The sequence below is a fragment of the Gadus macrocephalus genome, chromosome 6 (genome assembly GCF_031168955.1).
Source record: "Gadus macrocephalus chromosome 6, ASM3116895v1".
In the NCBI taxonomy this organism is placed as follows: Eukaryota; Metazoa; Chordata; class Actinopteri; order Gadiformes; family Gadidae; genus Gadus; species Gadus macrocephalus.
In genome coordinates, this window is record NC_082387.1 from 14,377,953 (window position 1) to 14,392,952 (window position 15,000).

Sequence of the window (15,000 nt, forward strand, 5' to 3'; positions counted from 1 at the left end):
CAGCCAGGGGGTTTACAAATAGAAAAGGTCTAAAAAGCGAACAATTTCCTTCAGTGTTTTGTGATGTTTCTCGCCCATCTCATTTACCGAGCCGGAGCAGTAGGGCCGGACGGGAAGGAAAGGAATAAATAAAGTGGAGTAGTGGGGGGGGGGGGGGGCTAATTCAACTTGCTGACAGAGGCGGACAGATGTATATCAATAGCTATCTTTGCCCACTTGTGTGTGTGTGTTTGTGTCTGTATGTGTGGATGTACGTGTGGGTCTGTGTGTGTGTCCGCAAGCACGCATGCATGTGTTAACACTTGTGTGTGTGAGTGTGTGTGTGCATTTCTGTATGTGTGTTTCCACCTGCATGCGTGCACGTGTTTGTATTTGTGTATGTACGTGAGTGTGTGTGTGCATTTCTGTGTGTGTGTGTGTGTGTCCACATACATGCATGCATGTGTTAGCATGTGTGTGTGCTTGCTCCTCTCCTACCTCCTCCATGGCACTGATGAGGTTCTGGGTGGACTTGTTGATGTCCCCGCCCACGGTGGCGGCCCCGCCCTCCTGGTAGGCGGAGTCCGGGGCATCATGGCCGCTCATCTCCACCGTGTAGCTCGCTTTAGCCGGCCAGCACAGCTGGTTGTGCACGACGAAGTACACGGCAAACACATACAAGCCCTGGGGAAAAAAAGTTAAAATTAAAAAAGCATTTAAAAAAGTGTAATGTATTCAAGATCAGATCATCAGTCTCTCTGGTACCCACGTGGTCCTTTCTCTGAGACTCCAACCCGACCTTAAGGAACTTGGTCCTTTCTCTGGGACTCCAACCCGACCTTAAGGAACTTGGTCCTTTCTCTGGGTCTCCAACCCGACCTTAAGGAACTTGGTCCTTTCTCTGGGTCTCCAACCCGACATTAAGGAACTTGGTCCTTTCTCTGGGACTCCAACCCGACCTTAAGGAACTTGGTCCTTTCTCTGGGTCTCCAACCCGACATTAAGGAACTTGGTCCTTTCTCTGGGACTCCAACCCGACCTTAAGGAACTTGGTCCTTTCTCTGGGACTCCAACCCGACCTTAAGGAACTTGGTCCTTTCTCTGGGACTCCAACCCGACATTAACTTTCTCTGGGACTCCAATCCTTTTAGGAAGTTAGGATTATCAAAACAATATTTATTTTATTATAATAGCTGTTAAAAGCACATTATTTGCGCTGACGCACTGACCAAATTCTTTTCAACAGACTTAATCCATTCACGCATTCAAGTGTTCAAGTTGTGTGACGTCATCTGCGGGCATGACCTCACCGATGACAGCGCTGCGCTGGACGCGCCCCCTCCTCCCCTAAAGTCCACCACAGGCCGCCGTGAATTGACTCTCAGCGTGCGGGCGCCACATACCACAGAGTTGGACCACATTCCACCAGCCGTCACCGTGCCAGCGGCCCCACACAGACATGAGGGTGGGAGAGCACAGGGCCGTGCACATGTGTGTTCCACGCACATAACGCACGCACGCACAGCAACCGACACACCCAACCATGCAGACCTACCGACCCACCAACACACACACACACACACACACACACGCACACACGCACACACACACACACACACACACACACATACAGACACATACACACACACACGCACACACACACACACACACACACACACACGCACACACGCACACACGCACACACACACACACACACACACACGCACACACACACACACACACACACACACATACAGACACATACACACACCACAAGAGACAGGGGGGCAGAGTTCTTCCACGCTTAACGAATTGTGAAGGTTTTAATTAGGGTGATTGATTCAAGACGTCCCATGGCACAAGAACGATAAAAAAAGGAATTTGGTACACAGCTTAAGATAACAACTCTTTCTAAATTGATGAATTGTATGAATGATGAATAAAAAGGTCCTTTACCAGGGGGCTGTGGCAGGTTTCCCAGTGCCCAGGGGGTAATGTGTGGGCTTAGGACCAAATTTGCATCCCATTTGTCCAAAACCGGATTAAAATATAACAGAAAGGTAACAAATTAATCAAATGAAGTAAATGATTCTTTTGGTGGTGTGAATGATGCACCATTCAGTTTATAAAGGCTTCTAGATAAGATTGTGCAAATTAATCAATTCAATCCAGATGTCTGTTCTGTCCGTATAAATACATATACACACACACACACACACACACACACACACACACACACACACACACACACACACACACATATATAAATAATATGTATGTATAGATTTGAATAAATAAATAAATAAATAAAAAAATAAAAAAAAATCTTTAGAATTGTATTCATCATTATATATTTCAAAAGAGGGATCTCAGATTATTTACAGCATGATTCTTGACTTAAAATATAGGACTAATATTTTAAAAGTGAAACTATAGATTGGGTCGGCTAGACCTCATGACTCCTTGCCCTGCAGAAGGAAAAGGACAAACCCAGCCAAGCTAAGCGTTTCCCCAGTGTCCACAGAAGAAAAACCGACGTCTAGGCAGGAAACACGTTGGAATCGCACAGCCTAAAATTATGACATGCCCTCTCTCTTGGAAGAGCTCCCCTAACCTCGGCAAAAATTTAACTTTCCAGTGGAAAACCCTTGTGCCATAAGCAATAAGAGCAACCGAGGAGGCCGTACCCTCATTTTCGTGGCTACAAATGTCCTGAAATAGTCAGTGCTGCTCTGTCCTCTGTACAGCACTCGATGGCTGGCCAGGCCTGGGCTTCAGCAAACAGGCCCCTTGTTTTATGGCCGACAGCCTATCAGCACTGGGCCCTGTACAGGCTGATAAACTGCAGATACCAGTGGTCCGGCTTTAGCCTCAGAGCACGGCTACGCGGCGGCGCTATCACCATTCCCTATGGACTCCCGAAGCCCAGCGGCGTAGGAACAGGAAAATCAACAGTCGGCTCGCAATGGTCAACAGAGAAAGGGACACGGAAGAGCCGCCCTGGAACACGTCTATTGATGAATGCACTGTAAACAAGGTTAGAATAGGGGCTGGGCATGCCCACTGGTAATTAGTGAGCTGCTTGTGGCCTGAAGATGTGTGTGACTGTGCAGAGAGGGAGGCTGTAGAAGAGAACGGATAACAGCACCTGGTTTATTTGGATCGTGACTTGACAATTATTAGAGACAGCCAATGTCAGGTCCTTTGCATATGCAAAGTGAGGCTAATTGTGTGGATGCACACAAACATACACACACACTGGACGCAAGCACGCACACACACACACACACACACACACACACACACACACACACACACACACATATACACACAAACGCTGACACACAGACACATGTGTTTGTGTGTGTGTGTGTCTCTGTGTGTACGTGTGCTTGCACAAATGCATGTATGCACAAGCACACACAGAGGGTGCGTCCAGTGTGTGTGTGTATGTGTGTGTGCATCCACAGATGGAGCCTCACGTGTGTGTGTGTGTGTGTGTGTGTGTGTGTGTGTGTGTGTGTGTGTGTGTGTGTGTGTGTGTGTCTGTGTGTGTGCGTGTGTGTGTGTGTGTGTGTGTGTGTGTGTGTCTGTGTGTGTGCGTGCGTAGCTGTCACTGTGCACGGCACACTGACACACACACAGAGGGTGATTAGCCCTCCATTGAGGAGCCACAGGGGACACAGGGAACCGGCTCTAGCTTAGCGAGCCTGGTTACACAAGTCCTCCCTCTCCCCAGAGGGCCCGGGGCCCCGGAGCCGCGGGGCCGGCTGGAGCAGAGCCAGGACATTCAGACGGAGAGCGGGAAGAGAGGCGGCCGTGAGGGACGAGAGAGTGATGGTGATTGGTCGACTTGTAAAGGAGAGACAGGCCATGGTGGTACAGGACAGGAATAGAAGGGAGCAGATAGGAGAAAGACGTAGAGGAGAGAAGGAGGATCGCCATGGAAACCGGAACGATTTTTGAGGAAGTTTGTAAAGGAAAAATAAAAGGTTGATCATAGTTAGATGATGGATGTAAAGGAGAAAAAATAGCGTGAAACTGAACTGAAAGACAATGTTGTGATGATTGAACACATTCACCAGATGTATGGAAGGATTCCTGTACTTGGAGTAACTGTTTATATTTTCTTGCTTGTACCAAACAGATAGAAACAACCTTGTAATGAGTTGGGAAAAGTCATTACGAGAGACATTACGAGAGAACGATATCTCAGTCCTAATTATTCACAATGAATTATTTGTAAAGGAAATAGATGTCAGAGTGTGGATGGGTCCTTGGGCCTGTTAAAAAGCTGTGATAAAGCAATGAGGATGTTGTTTAAAGGCTGAGGGGCTTACAAGACAAGACACAGAGAACAACGAGGAGCCATGCTTTAATGATGTCCGGCTCAGCCGTATGTGGTGCTGATCAGGTGGCCTAATGATGTAGAAGCAAAGTTTTAAAGAAGCAAAGACAGAGAGAGAGAGAAAAAAACTGATGACGGGAAAGACCTGCAAAAAGTGGACTGATGGTTCAATGTCCAATTGAACCATCAGTCCAATTGGAACTTTTTGCAGGTCAAACATACACACACACGCAAACACTTCACATATTTGTGGCTGGCAATAATCTAGATAAATAAAAAATTACAAATAAATCTTGTTTTAGGACGTGCTGTACTAGTTCACAGATGCAGTGTGCTACTGTTAACTAGGAATACTGCGGGGGTTTCACTCAAATATTGCAGAATCCTCGTTGGGAAACAGACACCTGGGCAGGGTGTTGCATATCCTGTGAGAAGTCAGACACAGGAATCAATAACACGATGCTACGGTGCACACTGTACATATGCAGGTGCCTGCAGAGCTAAACAAGCATGCACACACACGCGCACACACACACACACACACAAACACGCGCACACACACACACACAGTCTACTGACCTCTGCAGAATTCTGTCATGGTTGTGAGTAACCATCTGTTATGTCCCATGCAATCACAAACAACAGTTTGGAAGACAACATGGAGGTCAACTCCACAGTGGGGAAAACAAACCCAATGGAAACCTCTCTGCGGGATGAGAACTCCATGAGAAGTTTAGCAGCGCCTTTGACGTGGCATGAAACAGCTTGTTGCGTCCGCACGATGAGCACGATGGAAGATCACAACTTCAAAGAACTTCCCCAAGCCTGCCCCACACTAACCTGCAGCAGGTAATCAGAATCGCACAGGGATTGGCCTAAAGCAGGTGTTTCTGCAAACTGTTGCCTTGGATTCACTTTTAAACCACGGCATCATTGTGTTGTTCTAAGGTGAACCAGGAGGGGCTTGTGCCCTGATCACGGGGTGAGCGTACCATCTCAACAAACAAAGGGCTAGCCGGGTTACCCTTTGTGGTTTTACCTGTTTATGGGTCAGACAGACAGACAGACACAGACGCACACACACACACATTCATTGTAAAACAATAGCACATTTTCTTTCCCTTTTCATATTCCTACATGTACGTACCCTGGTGAAAACTAGGTCAGTTCATCCTTTGGTCTCCTGAAATCATTGTTGCCTGGCACAGTTCATATCAAAGGTTGTTTGTCTGTCTCTCAACGAGGATGCTGCCATATTTGTGAAACCCCCCGCAGTATTCCTAGTTAACAGTAGCTAAAAATAGTACACTGCATCTGTGAACTACACACGTACAGCACGTCTTAAAACATCCCAAAGGCCAAGATATGGTTGCAAAAGAAAAAAAAAGTTTTTAATTTTTAATTTATCTCCGCTAGATTATTGCCAGCCACAAATATGTGAAGTGTGTGTGTGTGTGCGTGTGTGTGTATGTTTTTGTGTGTGTGTCATTGCCTTGAAGTTCTTAAGCACAACACCTAAATCCAAAGTTCAGAATAGATGAAGCAGAGAGGTAACATAACAGCCTCTCGGCCAAAGCCAGAGCTTCTACGCTCGCTCAAATAAAATCATTAGCAACTTCTAGTAAAACTACACACACAGATCTGAAGATAAAAATGGCCTTTGTCGCAGTCGGTTTACAGCAATCACCCACTGATGAGGCACAAGATAAGCCACATACACGGGGTGTGTGCGTGTGAGTGTGTGCGTGTGTGTGTGTGCGTGTGCGTGTGGACCAATAGCAAGACATCTCACAGCGCAGCCACATTCTCCCGACGACTTCGCTCGGTAAACAAACCGTGACGTCCCGGCCGTCTGCGGACACAAAGCCATCTGGCAGGGGGGCGCTACGGACGACGGCGTCTGTTGACAATGACATCGCCGCCGCTCACAGGACCGGGCGGCGGCGCTTGGAGTTTACTTTAGTGTGAGACTGTCGTCTTTGGCGCACGGACGCCACATATCACCGGTGGTCACCGCTGACCCCGGTGGCACACTTTACAGGAAGATGACGTCTCCGAGGGACAGGGATGTTCTGTACCTCCTGGCCCTCAAGACCACAGTGAGCGTCACGAGCAGAGGCCTGCAGGAGCTGAGGCAGAGGGGAGGGCTGGAGGCTTCGCAGGCTTGATGGACAGTTGTTGTGGAAAGGGACGGGTTTGAGGTCAAAGGTCATGCCGATTCTAAAGAGCTGACAGCCTCAATAAATGTGGAATTGTTTCTAATATGGGAAATGGGGACAACAGAGTCTGAGAATCTGGCTAGTTCCAGCACAGAGGAGCTTTTTTTTATTGGAGTTGCCCTGTGTCTCAAAAAGGCAAAGTGTTGTCTTATCGGATACGCAGAGAAGAGATAGGGGAACAGACAGAAGAGGGAGATAAGGGAGGGGTCAGAAACGATAAAGTGTGCAAACACGAAAGACAGTTTCAAAGGCAAATGAATGACCAGCAAGATTCAGAGCATGGGTGGGGCAAATTAAATGACTCGACCGTTTTCTTGAGAAGGCTTCATTGTTCACATTGTTTTATGACAGTGTTTGGTTTGGCGACACAAACGTCCGACTTTGGCCTGCAGTCCAAGCACCTTGGAATGGGGAATGAATCGAGAACAGCGACACTTCGATTTCAAAACCTGGGGCTCCCCAGAGAGAGGAACAAGGGGGCTTCAGAGGAGGATCGGACGCAGGTCAATCACTGAGTTAGCAAAACACACATAAACACACACACAACCACACACACACCCACACACACACACACACACACACACACACGCACACACGCAAATGCACACACGCACACACACACATTCACACACACACACACACACAAATGCACTGCTTAACTCAACACATTATTGTGACTGTGTGAAATCACACTATGAAATTCAAACAAACCAGGCTTTCCGTCACCACCGGGCGGTTCTCTATGCACCTCTAAAGGCTCTCTGAGGCCCTGGGCCTCAGCAGGGGGCGTTCAGGGCTCTAAGAGTCCTGATGTAAAGGAGCATGACGCTCTGAACAGGGACGGGAAGCAGGCTCACTGAACTCACCAGCAGGATGTTGAAGATGACGTAGAGGACGAGCATCCACAGGTCCCTGTAGCCCAGGTGGAGTCCGGCCCACAGCCACACCAGGGACACCAGCAGGAACAGGCAGAGCACCATGGGGACTTCTGCAAAACACAAACACACACAGGGATGAATCCTCTGATAGGGTTACAGTAACGTCACTGTTATGGGCACCAAGGACAGAACGCTTCACAAGTCTGAGTGGTGGTCTGTTGAACAGTGCAGCTCTGGCTGTGATACACACACACACGCACACACGCACCAATATACACACACACAGCCACAAACACTCTCTCTCTCTCTCTCTCTCTCTCTCTCTCTCTCTCTCTCTCTCTCTCTCACACACACACAAACATCCAGCAACAAACACTCCCTCTCTCACACACACACACACACAGCCACAAACTCTCTCTCTCTCTCTCTCTCTCTCTCTCTCTCTCTCTCTCTCTCTCTCTCTCTCTCACACTCACACTCACACTCACACTCACACTCACACTCACACTCTCTCACACACACACACACACACACACATAATACTAGAGAGGAACAAATGTGTGATGTCACAAACAATGTTGGTGAAAGTAACAACACTGCAACATTACACAACTCCATCACCCTTGTCAGTGTCACCAGGAAGGCATTGAGTCCAGATGGCTGGAGTAGCAATTGTTGTTATCAGTGGAAACCTTTGAGTAAGTAATACTTTACTAATAACTTTCTGGGAGTCTAGACAGCGAACCGACTCAGCTGGGCCACAAAAACAGGGAGGAGATAACAAGGAGATAATGCAGCACATAGCTGTAGCAACTGTTAATCACAAGGCTGGATGGAGCAAGGCTAGTCTGAGGTAAAGGCCGGCCCAGAATATCAGGACGCATACAGATAGAGAAAAAGAGAATTCAAAACATATAAAAAGAGAAACTTCAAACACCATAGGGGAACACTTGAGCAAAGATTTGAAAATCACCAAATAAAGAGTGAACCCCCCCCCCCCCCCCACACACACACACACACACACACACAGACACACACACACACAGACACACACTCCTCGCTGGGTGTGGCGCTGTGTTGTAGAGCCAGTTCTGAACCAACATAATCAGCGACTCATACCACTCATGCTTAGAACGCGATTCCAGCTCTCATGCTCGCACCCTCTGGGCCAATCAGCCTCAAGGTCACGCGTGTGGCCCCTCCCCTCCCCGAAACTGCGACGACGCTTTCTATGTAGGAACAGACGGAGAGGGCTGGGCACCGGGGGCAAATGCGTCTCAAGTCAAAACTTTGATTGGTCCATCGACGGCACAGGGTTGATCAAATAAAACAACCAGAACTACAGAGCCCTCCCCCTTCGATCGGCCCATAGTTTGCTGATCTATTGTAGATTGTAAGTTGTGTTTCGAGGACTTGTATCCGTGTTATAAAGCAGGCACTGCTGGAATGTTCACGTTTCAATGTGCTGCTGGAAGACTAGCTATTGGTGTTGTGCACTGTTACGGAAAATCGAAATCTAAAAGGAAAAGATGTGAGGTACTTATTTTGTGGATGTATCGAAAACCACTACACCGAGTCTTCAGAACCATTTATACACACATGCATATATATATACATCTGGAGGACATCTGGAGGATACATGCTGTACTTGCGTGTGTGTGCGTGCGTGCACAGCACACCTCCTTTGACAACCATCTCAGGGCTGCAGAGAGAACACGATGTGCCGTTCCTGCTGTCCTACTGTGCACTAGCATCTGGGCGGACCCCCCACCAACACCCCCCCCTAACCCCCGGGGTCCTGTTTGGAGCCATCCATCTCCTCCTGGAGCCATCCTGTTGGCAAGACATTTCGTGGTGGTTGTGACGCCCGGGGGGCCGTGATGTGATGAGATGCCCTGAGGAGGGGCGTCTTAATGAATAGGAATGATTATGAAATGATTACCAAATGAGAGGACACACGAGCTCGGCAGATGGGTGCTTGTGGGGAGGAAAAATTCAAATCTCTTATGACCCTATCGCCGAAATCGGCCCTTGATTCCGTTACTGTTCGCATATCGACTTCTGCTGCTTCACTCGACCTATTCGGAAAATACACTTTTCTAGACAGAAAGTTACGCAGCAAGCTCAACTCGGGAATCACCGGCGGTTGACTAATAGGCGATGTGTAGGCCAGTCTGTAGGGGTCAGATCACAAGTAGGCTGTAAACACAGGGCACGGGCCCCGGGTCTGCCCAGGAAAACCCCCACACCAGGGTGTCGACTCCTCCACCCTGCCGGCAGGTCCCCGCTCCAGCCTCACCCTCCGACTCCCCCACCTCTCTCTCTCTCTCTCGCTCGCTCTCCCTCTTTTTTTTAATGGCACTCCTTCCTTTCAAGTTCAGCTTCTGTATTTCCGTCTCTTGTCCCTTCCTCCCCCCCCCCCCCCCCCCCCCCCCCCCCCCCCCCCCCAACACCCCCCAGTACCTTTAAGGTTGTCTTTCAACTCTTCGCAGGAGCATTTCTCACCATAATGGTGCCTTTTTCAGTTCCTTTCCACACCTGCTTTCGCTTTATGTGACGTGCTTTTGCCCGCGGTGGCTCTTTACTCTCACAAAGGTGAAATGTTTCGGCACACGTCGACAAATCGCATTAAACGCTCCTTTCATATGGATGTGGGAGTGGCAGGTTCTGGAAGGGTTCACCTTTGAAGAAATCTATTTGAGACTACAGCCCGGCCCTTTCATTCCCAGTGTCCGGGGGCTCACAGACATCCCCTGTGTGTCGCCACGGCGACCTGCCTTTCCTGTCCGCCTCTCCTCACACGTACGGGTGTGCCAGCCTCATGTGTGTGCCAACCACATGTGGTTTCCTCTCCTCCCTCTAAGGTTTTTCTGACCGTGGAAGCGAATTCCAGGTTGTGGACGTTGAACAGCTCCGGGCAGGTTAATGCCCAGTGGATGTACGGAGGAGGGAAAACTACTCACACACACACACACACACACACACACACAAACACACCACGTGCATGCACGCACACACAAGCACACACACGCGCCGGCAAACCAACACATACACACACAACGTTACAGGTGTGTTTAAGCATTTAAAAGCATTCCATTTTGACACGCTCCTCTAAGGAAAGTTGGTCGCTTTTGGCAGGCATTCCACTTCCTGGTGTCTTTCAACAAACATCCGGCCTCTACTCTTTTTTTCCATGTCATCGCACTTTGAGATTCCTCTTGTCATCATTCTGGAGTGAGTGTGTGTGTGATGTCCGCTCTCATCAGCCTGGCCTGGCCTGGCCTTAGTCAGACTTATTCGATACTAGGGCTAGGTGAGGCTGCACGCCCGTGGTTCATGGTGTAATCAGTGCACACAGGTTCAACCGCCCATCACCTCAAACACTCAATAGTCTCGCTCAGACTCTACAATAAAGCAGTTCACTTAACCTCCACCCGCGGAGCGTTCATTGTCGGAGCGCAGGAAAGCCAGGTCAGACTGGCAGGGAAGACCGGTACAATCATCACCATCATAATGATAATAACACACAGACCAGACATGAGTGGACCAGGGTAAACACAGGCTTCCCATACTTCTCTCCCCTACAGTTGCCCTTGGTGTCACTTCTCTGATTAACATTTTTAAGCTGATGTATGACGTATACTTCCTGACCAGGCAAACTAATAAAAGTGACCTCCCCTCTACATCGGACAGACGTGCGGACGAAGACGGACACGCTGAAGTGCTCCGATTCGTCATGCGGCGGCGGCTCTCTCTCTGTTTATCTACGCCAGCCGCTTCGGTCGCACCCTCCCAGCATGAGAACTGCATTCCCAGTGGACACAAAGAGGCCCCAGTGCTCCTGAGAGAGAGGGAGGGAAGGGAGGGGGAGGGAGGGGGAGGGAGGGAGAGGGAGGGTGAGGGAGAGAGAGGGAGGAGAGGGAGGGGAGTGGGGGGAGGGAGAGGGAGTTCTGAGGGAGAGAGAGTGGGGGGGAGGGAGAGGGAGGGTGAGGGAGAGGGAGGGAAGGAGGGAGGGGAGTGGGGGGAGGGAGAGGGAGAGAGAGGGAGGAGAGGGAGGGGAGTGGGGGGAGGGAGAGGGAGTTCTGAGGGAGAGAGAGTGGGGGGGGAGGGAGAGGGAGGGGGAGGGAGGGAGAGAGAGGGAGGAGAGGGAGGGGAGTGGGGGGAGGGAGAGGGAGTTCTGAGGGAGAGAGAGTGGGGGGGAGGGAGAGGGAGGGTGAGGGAGAGGGAGGGAAGGAGGGAGGGAGGGAGGGAGGGAGACACAAACTCCTGTGCTAGAGTGTTAGGGTGGCGATGACAAAAAAAAAAGAAGCTATCTTGAGTAGGTTCATTAAAATAAACACAGCTGAGTCTCGGTGTTATTGTTTAACTCACATGCTCGGCCAAAAATAACAGCTTAGAATATCACTACAAAGTCCGACCGCGCACGACCTTCCAGAAGTAACGGCCCACAACAACAGCCTTTATTACTTTAAATGACAGCCTTGGCTTCGGTCCGCTGTCCCGTGGTTCTATCGGAGGCAGGGCTCTGGTGTGTTTGGGAGGCCTTGCACTTTTAAACCGAGCCGACAAAACGCAGCGCTGCTTCTCTGGTGCTAAAAGAACAAGGACACGCTGATTGTACGCTATCCTTGTTGACAATATCCTCCAGAAATCTGGAAGGGTCATGGAAGGAAATGTATGAGAAAGTATGGAAGGTGTTATCTGTTGGTCGCCCAGAATCAGAGGAGAAAAGCAAACGTTTTCTTTCTCGTGACGTAGAAGTTAGACCATTATATATCATCATATGTCTTAAGGTCCTTTAGGGTGAATTTGGATGTGTGCTGGAGCCATCTGTCAAAAAACGCGTTAGTCTGGTGAGAGCTACGTGACGAATCCATTCACCCTGACACGGCAAGAGCAAATGGCCGACAGCCAACGCACAGAAAACAATGTTATCGTTTCAGTTGTATAACTTTATTGTTCTTTGAGATTCTGCACAACACATGCCGATCACCCTAATGCACGGCAGCCTCTATTCCTTCATGTCTTTCTACATGAGGGCCAATCCGGTGCGAGCGTCTTCCCTTGTCGTAAACACATCGCGGTCATGGTCACCCTCCCTGCTCTTTTCTACTCTGTTGACAAACACAGGTAAACCAAACAATCCAAAAGAACATATCGTACAAACACGCGCACGCGCACACACACACACACACACACACACACACACACACACACACACACACACACACACACACACACACACACACACGCAAACACATACCCACACACGTGCAAAGGATTACCTTGCCACCCAAAAGAGTTCAGAGCAGGTGAAAACTGGTTTGACACTGTGGGATGGTATGACCAGGTCCCGTGCTGCGGTGAAGAGAGCCCTACAGAAGCACAATTACTGCGTGGAAAATGACATGAAGGCATTCTTGCCAAGTTACGTTTAATATTTAATGTTCATGAATCTCTATCACAGAAGTCTATTACTACTACTACTGCTACTAATACTACTACTACTACTACTACTACTACTACTACTACTACTACTACATGGATGTTATTAACAGTGTTTGCAGTGGGGCTTTTAGCACATATATTCACCCTGGAAAAACTGCTGAAGAGGCAAAACAATCAAGGTTGCCCGCTTGTGGAAAAATGATCGAGTTACAATTGAGCAGTTCCTAATGGTTTTATCTTTTTAAATCCTTTTACGATTTTGCGGCCAAATTGAAGTAAAGTCAATAGTAGCCCGTGTACAACGGATATAAAAGCACATGGAGGAGACAAAGTAAAAGTGTTGTTGGAGAGAAGGATGCATGTGATGTGACTGTTTGGTGTTTGCAATGGAACCCGGCCCTGAAACCCAGATATCGTTATGACGTTTGGAAAATGAATGGCAAGCCCAGATCACCTTGTGTTGTTCAAACACCCTGTCGTGTTGCAGCCTGACCGTTGCTTCATTTCCTTGAGGCACAGAGAGCTGGCGGGAAGGAGGAAGGGAGGGAGAGAGGGAGGGAGAGAGAGCAAAGGAGGGAGGGAGAGAGGGAGGGAGGGAGGGAGGTAGAGAGAGAGGGAGGGAGGGAGAGAGGGGAGGACAGAGGGAGGGACGGAGCGTGAGAGGGACGGAGAGAGAAAGAGAGAGGGAGAGGGAGCGAAGGAGGGAGGGAGGGAGAGAGGGAGGGAGGTAGAGCAAGAGGGAGGGAGGGAGAGGGGAGGGAGGGAGAGCGAGAGGGAGGGAGGGAGAGAGGGAGGGGGAGAGTTGGAGGGAGAGAGGGAGGTAGACAAAGAAGGAGGGAGGGAGAGAGTGGAAGGGAGAGAGGGAGAGAAGGAGAGTAAAAGAGCTACAGATAAAAAGAAGGATTGCAGGAGGTGTGGTCGGTTCGAAAGAGACAGGAAGAAGTCAACAATAACAATGCCCCAGAAGACTAAAAAAAGTAGCACATTTCTCTGGAATAACACAAATGAGGCAACAAGGATGTAAACAAGGTTTACTCCATTTGCAAAGATGTTCTTTATGTAGACTGCCTTTATATTGGAACACCTCCAGAAATCGTGCATCAGTCACAAAATAAATAAGAACAAAACATTCATAAATGCACTTACAAAAGCATACATGCACTCTTTGACTAGACTAGATATAGTCATTTGAGAGTTGATTTCTGTATTCATATACCATTAGAAGATGATTTAATTTTTGCTGAATATTTTCATACTTTTCCTTGGAAGAAATTTGAAATGTAGTTATTGATGTATTTATGCTGGCAGTGCATTCCGTGAAATAAACTTAAAGTAAGAGGGTGATGTATTACACTTTGGCCTGTTGTAGAGCCCATTCATAGTGGTGCTTTGAGTAGCATGTGCTCTGCCCAGCTTGCCCTCACCTCTGCCTCCCATTCTCTCTCTCTTCCACTCTCTACGACACACCAGTGCAAACAACTTCAGCAGCTGGGGAAGATGACAAAAATAAAGCCTCATTCAGCCAACCTGAAACCTCTGCCTGCCCTCTCCGCTCCTAAAACGGTTCCTTCACCCAGACATATAATCCCTTCCCTCCTTGTGCCTCCCCTACCCTCCATCCTGGCCCTGGCTGTGTGCTGTCTCCTGCCACAACCGCCTCTGCAGACCGGCAGCTTTTCCAGCCCATTCTACCCACTGCACCCCGAGTTAAACCCTCATGGAGGTTGAGAGGAGGTTTAAAACACACGTACTCCCACACACATGCAGACGCTTATATTAGAGAGGGAGGGAGGGAGGGAGAGAGAGAGAGAGGGAGGGAGGGAGAAAGGCAGGGAGAGAGAGTAAGGGAGTAAAAGAGCGAGAGAGAAAAAGAAGGATTGAAGGAGGTGGTGTGGGTTCGAAAGAGACAGGAAGAAGTCAACAATAAAAATTCCCCAAAATACAAAAAAAAGTAGCACATTTCTCTGGGATAAAACACACAAACTCCCACACACATGCAAACGCTTATATTATAGACAGAGTCCTATGAATCCCTCCATTCTGTGGCCCAAAAACAACCCCGCTGGCACGGCTCGTATTCGCTATAGGTAGCCAACGGGCCACACACAGTGCGGGGGACAAACTGCGG

At 49.0% G+C, this 15,000-nt stretch overlaps 1 protein-coding gene across 1 annotated transcript in view; it reads right to left on the bottom strand.

Annotated features, from left to right (window-relative positions):
- Positions 1 to 15,000, bottom strand: part of LOC132459655 (adhesion G-protein coupled receptor V1-like) — a 30,601-nt gene that overhangs the window by 5,584 nt on the left and 10,017 nt on the right. Inside the window, exons 4-5 of the mRNA XM_060054315.1 lie at positions 7,413 to 7,534; positions 478 to 663 (exon numbers count right to left, since the gene is read on the bottom strand). Coding sequence (XP_059910298.1) covers positions 478 to 663; positions 7,413 to 7,534 — 308 coding nt within the window. The remainder of the gene's footprint in view (positions 1 to 477; positions 664 to 7,412; positions 7,535 to 15,000) is intronic.